At 36.9% G+C, this 12,600-nt stretch overlaps 1 protein-coding gene across 2 annotated transcripts; it reads left to right on the top strand.

Moving 5' to 3' along the window:
- The first annotated feature begins 1,315 nt into the window (after window positions 1-1,315).
- Window positions 1,316-7,470, top strand: LOC120111093 (uncharacterized). 2 transcript variants are annotated; one of them, XM_088700949.2, is made up of 3 exons: window positions 1,316-1,570; window positions 2,382-2,635; window positions 7,199-7,470. In XM_088700949.2, the coding sequence occupies exons 1-2, from the start codon at window positions 1,458-1,460 to the stop codon at window positions 2,632-2,634; spliced, it is 366 nt and encodes a 121-aa protein (XP_088557075.1). In that variant the 5' UTR covers window positions 1,316-1,457; the 3' UTR covers window position 2,635; window positions 7,199-7,470. The 2 variants fall into 2 exon arrangements, with proteins under 2 accessions (XP_088557075.1, XP_088557074.1); XM_088700948.2 differs by having other exon boundaries at window positions 7,174-7,470.
- Window positions 7,471-12,600: the final 5,130 nt, after the last annotated feature.

Below are 12,600 nucleotides of genomic sequence, written 5' to 3'. Positions count from 1 at the left end.
ACCAGAAAGTAGGGGTGGCAATCGGGTCGGGTCGGACATAAACGGGTCGGGTCAAATGTTAAACGGGTCAGAAAAGTATAAATCTGAACCCGACCTGTTTATTAAACAGATCAGAAAGTACAAACCCGAACCCGACCTGTTTATTAAACAGGTAACCCGGTCCGACCCGTTTAACCTGTTTAATAAACAGATCGATTAAACATTTAAACGGGTCGGGTTTTCTTCTCTGACCCGTTTAACCAAATAGAGAGAGAGAGAGAGAGATGGGAGGCTAGGAGGGTGGGCTGGTCACCCTGTCGTCGATCTCGGCCGCCGATGGGGTTGCTTCTAGCGAGAGAGAGAGGTGGGGGGTTCGACCGAGAGAGAGAAAGAGAGGTGGGGGTTCGACGGAGAGGTGAGACTGTGGTCTGTGGGAGGGTTTGACGGAGAGAGAGAGGTGGGACTGTGGGAGGGTTCGACAGAGGAGAGAGAGAGGTGGGACTGTGGGAGGGTTCGACGGAAGGAGAGAGAGAGGTGGGACTGTGGGAGGGTTCGACGGAGAGAGAGAGAGGTGGGACTGTGGTTTGTGCCTCTGTGGGAGGGTTCGACGGAGAGAGAAGGTGAGGCCGAGATCGACGACAACGGAGATGGAAAGATCGAGTTCGGCAAGGCAGTGATTCGAGAGCAAGGTCCGCCGCCACCGCCGCTGGAGCCATGGCCTTCTTTCCCATCTTTTCCTCTCTCCACTCCCTTGACGTGTGGTCCCTGATCTTTCGAGGACCTGAGCGAGGCGGTGACTCTGCGAGGGTCTTGAGGGAAGACGGGAGAGGAAGAGGGAAGCCTGAATCGGTGAATCCCTGATCAAGTGATCGATTCGTGCCCTCGCAGGCTCGCGGTGAAATCGGGTCGAAGGCCATGCAGGCCCATGCGGTCATGTGGCAGAAAGTTGGGCCGCCCTAAGCCTTTGTCTCTTGGCCCTTATCGATCATCAGCCCAATAGATTATACGGGTTAAATGGGTCGGACGTCTAAAATCTGTATCCGACCCAATTAATAAACAAGTTAAACGGGTCAACCTGTTTATGACCCGAACCTGTTTAGGCCAAACCCAAATCTGTTTATGGCGGGTTGAACACGGATCGGGTTGGCGGGTTTGGTCATATTTTGCCCAGAGAGAAATCGACGGATGAAACCACAAACAAAAATAATTCAATTTGCAAGAAGCCTCGAACCTGCACCAGTTACCTCTACGGCATGGGGCTTAACCAACCGAGCCAGCGAGCAAAAGGGTCTTTTTGGTTTAAATAGTTTCCTAAATTATATTATAACAAAAATGAAATATCCGTCTTCCTCATCCTTTCCCCGCGACCCTCGCCCCTTTGTCGTCTCTCTACCTTTCCCTCGCCACCCTCCTTTCTCTCCTTGTCCTCTTTTCAACATGCAGTGTGCATGGCCATTAGAGACTTGAGGTGATTGGGAATGGAAAACCTCACAGCCAGCGAAATAGCCGGGTTTGGAGTCGGCGCGCTGCTGCTCTGCGCCACCATCGCCGCCCCTAGAGTGGATGCCTTCATCTCCTCCTCTCAAAGAAGGTCTCTCTTTCTCTCTCTCTAAAAGGAGTTCCCTTTCCATCTAATTGTACTTGTGAACATGATTTCTTGCATCCTTGTTGTCATGAAAAAGAGTAAATTTGCCCAACAAGTGCTGTAGGGCATGAATAAATGTTTGGCTTCCTGGTCCTATTTATGCACCTGCCTATCCATTTTACTATCGGTGTTCAGGCTTGCAAGCTAGGTGGGTTGGTTTGGGTTCTGGTACCATCCAATCCTGATTCATTTCTGAATTGAGTAGGAAATGACTCAGAGATCCAATAACATATCAGCTTTGCATTTTTGAGTTGGTTTGTTTACAGCTCGGGTCGCAGATCCAATTCAATTCATATTTTTGATTTGTTCGAGATTGGAAATGGATTTGTTTACTGGTGATGAAGAAAATACCATTTACGGTGAAATGCTTTGTCTCCTCAGTATTAATGACCAATATAGCCAAGTACCCTGTATATTGTTCTGATAGTGATTTCATGACCCATTGGCTTAATTTCATTTCTTTTTTTTGCTAAAAATTTCATTTTACTCATAAGTATATGTGGAAGCGGAACCACATAAGTAGGCAGCATTGATCTCAACAGTTGTTTGTTTACCTCATCTTTTCTATGTATACACTCTTCGATGCCTTTCAATATATTTGAAGCGTGAAAAGCACCACAAGTATTTGTGTGAGCAGCCATCTACTACATAGCTGCAGAAACCAGGCTACAAGTCTACAACTATACATGCATCATTAAATAAAGTTCTTTACTTAACATGTTTCCTTGATTTCCTATTTTGGAGTGCTTTTTTGCAGTTCTCTGGGCATGTGCAAGAGATGTGGTGATCTGAGGATGATAGCTTGCTCACAATGCAAAGGAGTGGGTTCGGTCAAAAAAGGAGGGCCCTTTGGTTTCAGCATGCTTTATGATTTTTTTGAGCCACCTGGAGATGGAAGTATGCCAAAACAGTTGATACCATGTAAGAAATGTCAATCTAAAGGGCGCATGCAATGTCCTGATTGCTCCAGGTTTTCATTAATTTATCAACGGAGTGACCCTGAAAGCTAAGGTCTTCTTCTTATTCCTCTTAGACTTGTGAACATCTACGCGTACTTTCTTCTCTCTAGAAAAAATGTTCTATGCTTTTTCAATGTATTACTAAGCTTAAACGTTTGTAGTTGAGCAACTCCATTTATGTTATGGTAAATTATGTCTAACACAATTTTTGGAAGTGCTTTTTATCTGAATGATATATTAAGCAATATATTAGATGAAAAATGTGTTCAGATTTACTGATTATATCTTACTGTCCAAATTTCTCCATGTAAACAAATATCAAGTTATAAAATCTTTCATATCTAGTTATTAGTTGATTAAGGATTCTGCGGAGCAATCCTCAATCTTAATTTTGACCAACAATCTTTATGAATTGGTATAAGTGTCTTTGGAGTACAACTTGGACAAGGGAGGGCTGGTTGGCAGCTTGAGAGAAATACCATATAATGCAACTAGACAGCCACTCTCCAATGCTTCCCTAGATTTGGGAAGACGTTAAACATATGAAAAAGGTAAATTCTAACTAGAGGAACTGCATCTGTCTTAGGAGTCCAAGCAATTTGTCAAAAAGCGAAAATTGAACCTGGTCCCCAAATAAGTCTGATACTGCATAGCTCAAGGTTCACTATTTTCCTTTGCAGTTAATATAGTCCTTGCCTATTTTCTTGAATGACGTAATAGGAGGGTCTATTAACTTTAATAACAACAATTCTAAAATAAAACAAATACAGAAAAAAGTCCAAGAGAAAAGACAGTTTCCAATTTTATGGATAATTCTGACCATTAATTAACTTTGATTCATCTATGGATTATTCTGACCATTAATTAACTTTGATCCATCCATTGGTTTCTTATATGTGAAGGTAGATGTAGTATATTAATGGGCTGCATGTACACTGGACATAAAAAGAGGAGCTCACAAACAAAAGCAAATTTATGAATACAAAACCAAGATTAGTCATTTGGCTACAAGAGGGGGATTATGATTTCGTCCAAATACTTCTAAATTATCTAATTGATGAAGGATTAAGAATATGTTGTTTCATTTACAGAGTTTTTCAAAATAGTCTGTAAAATATTTCGTGATCCTTTTTTGTTTAATGCTGATCTAAAATTCTTAATCTCACTTGTCTTTCCTGTATTTTATCATTTGTTTATTGGTTTTTGATTTTAATTATTTAATATCATCAGGAATCTCCCTATGTTATTTCTGAGTAATTTGTTGTAGAATTCAGCCACAAAAGGGTGAAGCTGTAGAAAAATGCTTATCATTGTCGTGAGCAAGTTTTCTTGTATAGGTAATAACCAAAAAAAAAATGCGGTCTTTCCCTGAGAGAAAGTTGTATTGCATGAGGCAGACAAAGAGAATAGAAGATTACTGACATTTTTTTTTTACTAAGATTTCTAGGAATAATGCAAGAGAAATAGCCTCTGTTTAATGCGTCTGGTACAAGTCATGTAAAAGTCTTGGCAAGAAATTGCAAGATGAAATTTTGATTCATTGGGAAACTTTTGCAGGCAGAGGGCTCTGCTTTAGGAAACTTTTGCAGGCAGAAGGCTCTGCTTGGAAACTACATAGTACATACTTCGCTTTCTTTTTCACTGTAAGGGTCTGACATGGAGTATATATATGGTGTCTTATAAAGTGCATCCTAATTCCATATGTGGTCTTGTAATTTGATTTCATTTTGAGGAAAATGGTCGAGTGAGGCGCTCAACTGCTTTCATTGAGGAAAGGAAAGATAGGACTAGTAGCCTAAAAGAAGTCCCAAGAAAAACGAAAAAAGGAGAAGAAGAGTAGAAAAAAGAGTAAGGAAATGAAGAATAAAGGAGAAAGAGAAGAATGGCGAAGGAGAACAAAAAACATAAATTTGCCCCTATCAAGGCACATAGCTAAGTTTTCAAGTATAAGAAGTAGGTCTGAACTGCTGAAGGATTGTGATTGGCAAACCTTGTCCAGTCAGTGGCTAGGAACTTGACTTGCTCGATAATTATTCCATTTGTTACTGATTTTTCTTTTCCTACTAGATGTCCATAATTCCTTCGCTGTCTAAGGAAGTTCCACTATCCTAAAACCCTTGCCTATCTTTTTGCAGTAGCTCAAGTAAATCTGCAATGAAGATTAAGATGATACACCATTTTATTATGCAGATTGCAAAGAACACAGAAGTTTGATGCTGTTGAACTCCTTGTTCTAAGATTTTGTGCTGTGAGAATTGGATAGTGAACTGCTAACAATTGACAAATATGACCTGGTCTGGAATGCAGCATTTCCACGTAAGTTTTGCTTATGCTGAAATCATACCTCCAATGTTGAAATATCTGTATAAACTCCTTCCTGAAGAGCTTCGGAGCTAACCGATCTCCAAAGCAGATGATCAGAAATGGAGTTAGGAGAGTATCTTTGTATCTTTTTGAAGAGAGAAAGGTAGTCGCCTTTGAAAGAATAAGTAACGAAATCTCTGAAATTAGTAGCCAATCTGCATTGACAAGTTTTCCTTTCCATCTGATTCAAAAAAGGTTGTCTTCCTTGGCTAAACCAACCAGTTTAGGAAGTGTTTCAGCAAGGGTAGAGACTTCAATCCACACATCCTTCCAAAACCTGATTTTCTTACCATCAACTAATTGAAATTGGAGGCTGCACAAGAAAAGTTGCTTTGATTCTATCATCCTTTTCCAAAAAGGTGAAGCAACATTGCTCAAACCTCTACCAGGTCTCCTTTTATAACAATTCCAGTTAACCAACTTACAGAAAAGATCCGAATCTAAAGACAGAAATCCCCACCACCACTTACTCAACAAAGCAAGATTGATATCCTTGAGATCAAAATAACCCCTGAACTACCTTGTCTCTTGCTTCTGCACACAGATTTCCAATTTATAAGATGCAGGCCACTGCAAGCATTGTCTTTTTACTTTCTATAGATTGTTTCCATACATTGTTTTTCAGCTTCTCAAGGATATGCATTATATCCTTACTTGCTCTGCTCCTGAAATTTCTGAGGATTTCAGGTGGTTTGTGTTATTTTCTTAATTAGGATTGGATTAGATGCAGGAAACAAATATTTTTGTTGTGATGAAAGTGAGGACATCAACTTTCATAGTTTGCAACTCTAGCTGTAAAGATTTAGAAGACCATTGTAGTTATATATAACAGGGTTGAATTGCAGACTTTAAGGATATTGCACATGCTAAATTGTTTCAGCATGCAAGTAAAGATTTGATGAATGAACTGAGAGGGCTCTTTTTCCCCTGAAAAACACATTTTATAGGAGTTTTATCAGGTAAAAGATTAGAGTTCTCTGAATAGCAGGCCTTTAGCTGTGCATCTTGCCCATCATACTGGTAAAGGACCCTGGAAAATGGGTGGTGCATTTTGGATACTAATTGGACAATAAGATTGATTCAGAGGGGAGACATCAGAGGACAGATGGCAAGAGGTTCATGAATCAGCAAAGCACATATAAACAGAGTATACAAAAGAGATCTTGTAACCATGTTTTACCTGATAGATTATTTTTTTTCCTTCCTTTTCTTAATGGGTGAGTTTACAGTTGAGTGTAACTTTTGTTAGACTCAAAGATGTCAAATGATGTGAGTAAACCAACATTGCGTTTTGCACTCAACATGCTGAGCATTTAGCCAATATGTTCCGGATATATTAGATATTTTATTTTTTTATTAGTCTCAGTGAGAGAAAAATGTGCTAATTATGGAAACTAGTGATTGAAATGAGGGAAAGAAACTAATAATTAACTAACAATAAGCAACAGAAAGTATCCGATCATTATGTAAACTTAATATGGCATACTTAATGCAGATGTCTACGGAACACAATTTAATCTCATTTGTTCAATTTAATCACTAATTTTAAAAAGCAATTGTTTAATTAGTGAAAACAATGACAATATTATCAGAGCCAATATTTGTGACAGTGTTTCAGCACAATCATCCCCAAGCCAGTGCGGGTCTCTGGAAGTTAACTAAATTTTCAAATTTTTCTGCTACTTAGTTAGCTTAGTTTAATCCGGTCCTATGAAAAATGAAGATTTGGTTTCCTATGTACCAGAAGATTTGCTACTAATGGATCTAACTGATGCTAAACCACTTCAGTAATTTTGTATGACTTGTTCTGATGTTTTTTGATATTCTTACAACTGCAGTGAAATATGTATGTCTCAAATGATAAAACCTCACGAGGCCATGATGTACCCTCTAGCTAATGCCCTAATATTTTTTGATGTTTCATGGAATGAATGTCTACAACATTCATTAGGCCATGCGATAAACGCATTTGTAAGAAGCCGTCCAATTGATTTTAATCCTCTGGGAAAGCTATACTTCAGGTCAGATAAGTTGGTTAGTCAACCGAAAAATCGTTGGGTCCTGCAATTGCATGCAAAGACTTGTCTTCCAAAACTTGTAGCAATTTCTCTAATATCCATCAATATACTGTGACATGTTACTTATGCATTCCTCTAAATAGAGAGCCTTATCTTTATGTTTAAGCTCATATATTTCATAGTTATGTTTTGCTATAATCTACGACAGGAGGGTGATTTTAGGGTTGATGCAGGCTTCTTTGGATTATGATACTGGATCTCCTTTATTTCTTGAAACCATGTGATCAATCATTCATCTCTGGTGCATTCTTCGAAGCAGATCAAGCAATCAACCCCTTTGCTGCAGTGTAATCTTGGAGATTCTGCTTTAGTATTTGAAATTGTAGTACCACTCATTTGTACTCTGTTGCAAAATATTAAACTTCCAAAATTCTAGGGATGCATGTCATGGTGATACAAACATGATTCTTAAATAATTAAAAAGAATGGAATGAGGCTTTTGTTTTGTTTGTTACATTGTCGCAATTTATCAGTAATCTTGTAAGCAGGAGAAAACTTGTGCCTGTATGTCTATCTATCTAGCCACCTATTTTTCTTTATATTATTTATTTATTATGTATTACAAGGCACACATTTGAACTGTGATTTGAGGTTGCTGGTATCCTGCTGGTTCATGCTGCAGTACATGGCATGACACATTAGGCAATGGATTTACTCAGTTATATGCCAGCATCTAAAGCTACCCTTCCTTAAAGGAAGGCAGCAAACTTGAGGGATAGTAAAACATAGACAGAGGGATGAAACTGAGAGATTACGATCACAAGTCAAGGTTTTGATAACACTGCGATATAGTGGCTACCATCATCACTGATCAGTATAATGGTTACAATAAATTGTTAGCTTCTCAGGTTTCTCGAATGTTATTATTTGGAAAAAGAATAATTTACAAGAAGATATTGTAAAAACTAATGATCAGTGATAGAAACATACAAGTGTTATCTGCTTCGCTCGCTGTTCACCAGCTAAAGAAAATTTTTGCTAGCTGGAATGTGTATTAGAATCTGACCAGATGTTTCTCACCGATTAATCGACTAATGCTTTGTGATTAGCAATGGTTTCACTGATTTTGGAAAGAGGCAGCGTTTGTTCCATTGTTGTTCCTATTAAAGCATTCAATTGACATCTTAACCTCTATTTTCCAGAGCAATTCCCTTGATAACAAAAGAAGGCCAACAAACTGCCATGTTTTGTCGCTCTGTATCAATTTACGAAACCCTAATATTCATCAATCATCCTTTGGATAGGAAGACATCAGCAAAAAATATCAACCAGTGTGCTTGATCACTGGTTTGGTTTCGCCCTTCATGGGAGTTGGAATGAGACCATCATATATATGGCTTTTGCTTTGCGTTGGAAGGTCTCGTGTCCCTTGCCATCTTCTTGATTCTGTGATCCTTGTGAATGATGCTGTTACCTGCCACGCTAGGCCTCGACATCATATGAAGTGCCCACCCTGGCTGTTGTTATCTTCTGTGCTCCATGGAACTGATTCAGGTTGGCAGCCATTAGGGAAGCATGAGTTCTTTTGGCCTATTCTGATTCCACTATGAAAGCAGCTGCAGTCTCTGTCTTCATGGAGAACCTGTCCATTGGGTTGGACAGAATGATCTGTTGGATAGCCGGGTTGGAGTTTCAAATACTGATGGTATTAGAAGAAGATATCATCGAATCAAATTACATTGTGAATCTACAATTAATATAGATGGAATGGATATCGGAATTGCTTGCACTCACATTGCTAGGCAGTAGTGAGAGTTTTGTAGCCTTTATGTCCCATTTTAGATGACAAGTAGTAGATGATAACGACTAAGATGTATAAGCCTTGATTCACTTTTGAAAAAGCCAAGTACATATTCCATTGCCTCCCTTGCTTATGTGCCTTATTGCTCTACTCCCAATTCCACCTTTGAAGCCTTCATGTTTCACTATCCAAGAGGATATTCTTTTTTGTTTTTTTGATGCAACGTGGAGCAAGTAAGGTACTTCCCCGCTTAAATTTATTAATTTAAAGAAAGTATATGTACAAAAAGAAGTAAGATATGAAAGGGTACAAGAGATATGCCCGGATGTTGAGGAATCCTTATCTCATGCCATACTTCAATGTCATGTAGCATCTCAAGCTTCAAGGCAAGCCCCACTCTAGAATTCATCTATTTTCTCATCTTTTTTTGTTGACGATTTTCTACACATTATTGGAGAGAGATGTTTCAGTAATGGTAGAATCGAAAAGGCAATTTTGATTTGTTATATTGCCAATAATATCTGGTTGGTAAGGAATAATTACATCTTTCAAGATATGAGATAGAGTGCTACTTTAATTCTATTAAAAGCCTCCATCCATGTTCATGAATTTCTTCATGTGACTATTGATAGTAGGGGCAATTTGTGGCTCTCCCTATGCAATTTATGCATCTTTAACTTCTCTTGCAAGCCACCACCCCTCTATTTCTTCCAGGTCAATGTTGATGGAAGTATAATGCAAAAAGGTGTTTTTGGTGGAGCATGCTTTATTATAAGAAGTGTTAGTGGTGTACTAGTAGCTGCATGCGATGTTAGGATTTTTGATACTATAGTTAAAATGGTAGAGTTAAATACAGTTTGGGAAGGTTTAATTATGCTATGTACATATTAAGGGCTTCACATACTTATTTAGAAAGAGACCCTATGATAGTTATTAGATGGCTTTCTGATTCACTTCCTACTGATAGAAGACTTAAGATGAAGCTAAAGAGGATACATGAGTCCAAATTTGACAGTGTCCTTCAATCATTTTCTCCAACCCCAAGTGTTCCCAAAGATGAAAAGAGCGAAAGATTCTTTCAAGGATTGAAAAAAATGGATGTTTGTCGGCGAAGAAAGATTCTCTTATTTTGCTCGAGCCAAATATGCCAAAAATATTGACATCAACAATTGATCTCGTACTTTTTCCAAGACTGGTTAAATGTGCCTTTTCCTCCAAAAAGTCCAAAGAGACTGAAAATTAGGCAGCCATCCATTGAGATAAACTTCATAATATCTAAAAAGATATTCATAGACAATATAATTAACTTCGAACTATATTACAAACACTTAAACTTTATTTTTTTAATATTAACTATATTGGATGAAGAAAAAAGAAAAAGAAAATGAGAGTTTGAGTATGGCATATGCTAACAGATGATCCACGTCATTAAATATCCATTTTATTTTTTTCATAAATTTCCCAGCACTCAAATATATCATGGATTTTACATGAGAAGACCGGAGGAGTTAAGTCAAAAGGCACAATTTAATCCTCCATCTAGGAAATAATAAGCCACAAACCCTTCTCTCTATTCTAATTAATTATTTCATTTTGAAATGATTAGCCAAGCTTCAACCCATAATCTCAAACTTGTGGATTCTTAAAGCACCAAATGCAGTTTCTCTTGTGCATGTTGGGGGGTTGAAATTAAATCAACACACCAACATCAAAAGTTATTGCTCTAGAACTATATATCAAAAAGATTGCACCACTCTATGCTGATTTACTTAGTACAAACTTAGATGTTTCCACTTAATTAAGGACTTGACTCTAATGAGTAATGAACTATTCTCGTTGATAAAACTCAATAAATACATAAAATAGTTTAAGTTTTTGGGTGGGGATTAGTTGGAATGCCCCCCCTATAAGTGAACTACGCCACTTCGACATGGTGCAATTTGACACAGGTTAATTGACTTCCACTCTCGGCCACAAAAGTTGGGGGAGAGAGAGAGATGAAATGATGTGAGGTGAAAAGACCGTGAGAAGATAAGAATAATACTCTATCCACTGTACAATCATGACGGCTTGTCTACTGAGTTGACCTCCAAAGATCTTTTTATATTTTAAGGCCCAGTTCATGTACGTTTCACTAGCCAGATGCTTTTATTGAGCTGCACCCAACCCCATCCCTTAAAATTTAATTTTTCTAATAAATATCCTTTTAAAAATTTAAATTTACATAAATATTTTCTTAAAATTTATATTTATTTTTTATCCTCATAAAATACTATTTTTGCACAAATACTTCAAATATAACGGTTTTTTAACACCATTAATAAAAATCATATTTATTTTAATTAAAAATAAAATAAAATTTTAAAATTACTTTTTTGTTTTCCATCATGAGTACCTTATAAATGTTTCTTTTTGCACATCTATCCATTAAGAATATTTTAGCCATTTTAATTTGAAACCGTTAATTTTTTAAGTATATATATGCAAAAACAAGAATTAAAAAAAATGGTAGAATAACAAAACAAGTGTTTTACGAGGGTATACATGCGGATATCAATTTTCGAAGAGTATTCATGCAAAATTTGATATATATGAGGGTATTCATGATTTAGTTTAAAACAATGGCCTTGCAATAATATAACGGTAATCATAATTATTTTGGAAGTTGTCCATTACTCGATATTTTTATTAACAATTAAAATTTAAATTACAACTATTATTGTTTGACCATTATTTCATTAGGATAATAATTATACTGGAGTTATGATCCTTTAACATCTCTAATTGAAATCCAGAGGGCAGCCTATCAATCATGACCATCCATATATGGCACATCAGCCTTGATTGAATCATGGCTCTACACTCAATTATATAACAAAATTAATAATTTTTATATAACATTTGCCTATAAGGCATAAGTATAGTATTATCGCAATTGTTAGAATTATTATAATGATCATTATTTGCTTTATGATGAGTGATATAAAAATTTTAACATTAAAAAATAATAACCATAATGAAATTATGATGAAAAATAATGGCTGGCTTTATTTCTAAGTCATATTTTAGTGGATATACATATTGTATCCTATAAAATTCTCTTGAGAAAGAAATTAATATAAGACTTGTATTTTGAAATAAAAAATAAAAAGCTAGTAAAGATTATTATTTATGCTATCACTAAGAACACTAATTATAATATTAATTATAATGGCTGTTATCTTTTTCTCCACAATAACACAGAAGAGGGCTCCAAAATATTATAATAACTATTATATCTTTAGGATGGTCGCTAGTTTAAATGCCGGTTTATTCGAATAAAAAAATTAAAATTTAATTTAGTTTCGTAATAACTGATTTTCTTTTACTCAATAAATAATTATTTGACTAAATAATCTCATCAATTTCCTGTTATAAAAGCAAAAAAAAAAAAAAAAGAAAGAAAAACGATCACAATTCGTAACCTTAATTAATGCAATAGAGGTAATTAAAAATTATGACAGTGATAAAAATTAATAATGGTTCCCTGCCCTTATCGTCGCCGTACGGTCTCCCCAGCCGTCTGGGACCGTAGGAGTGCCGGTGGGGTTCACGTTCCAACAGCCAATCAGGGGCCGAAACGTCACCGACCCACCGCCGTCGGGGCATCACGTCATGCCCCCCATGTCACACTCATCTCCTTTTGACGGTAGGGTGTCAAAACTAGTAGTCTTTGGATTTGAAACACTTCCATGCAGAGCCATATGACTTTTTTTTTTGTTGGTTGCAACTCTCCTTGCTCTGAAGGAAATTACTAACTTGGTGCAAGTATTGGCGTGACTGGGCCAATTTTAT

Source organism: Phoenix dactylifera, chromosome 7, assembly GCF_051530095.1.
Source record: "Phoenix dactylifera cultivar Ajwa chromosome 7, Ajwa_hap1_PhDact_Kaust_v1.1, whole genome shotgun sequence".
Lineage (NCBI taxonomy): Eukaryota > Viridiplantae > Streptophyta > Magnoliopsida > Arecales > Arecaceae > Phoenix > Phoenix dactylifera.
This window is presented reverse-complemented; position numbering and strand designations above follow the sequence as displayed.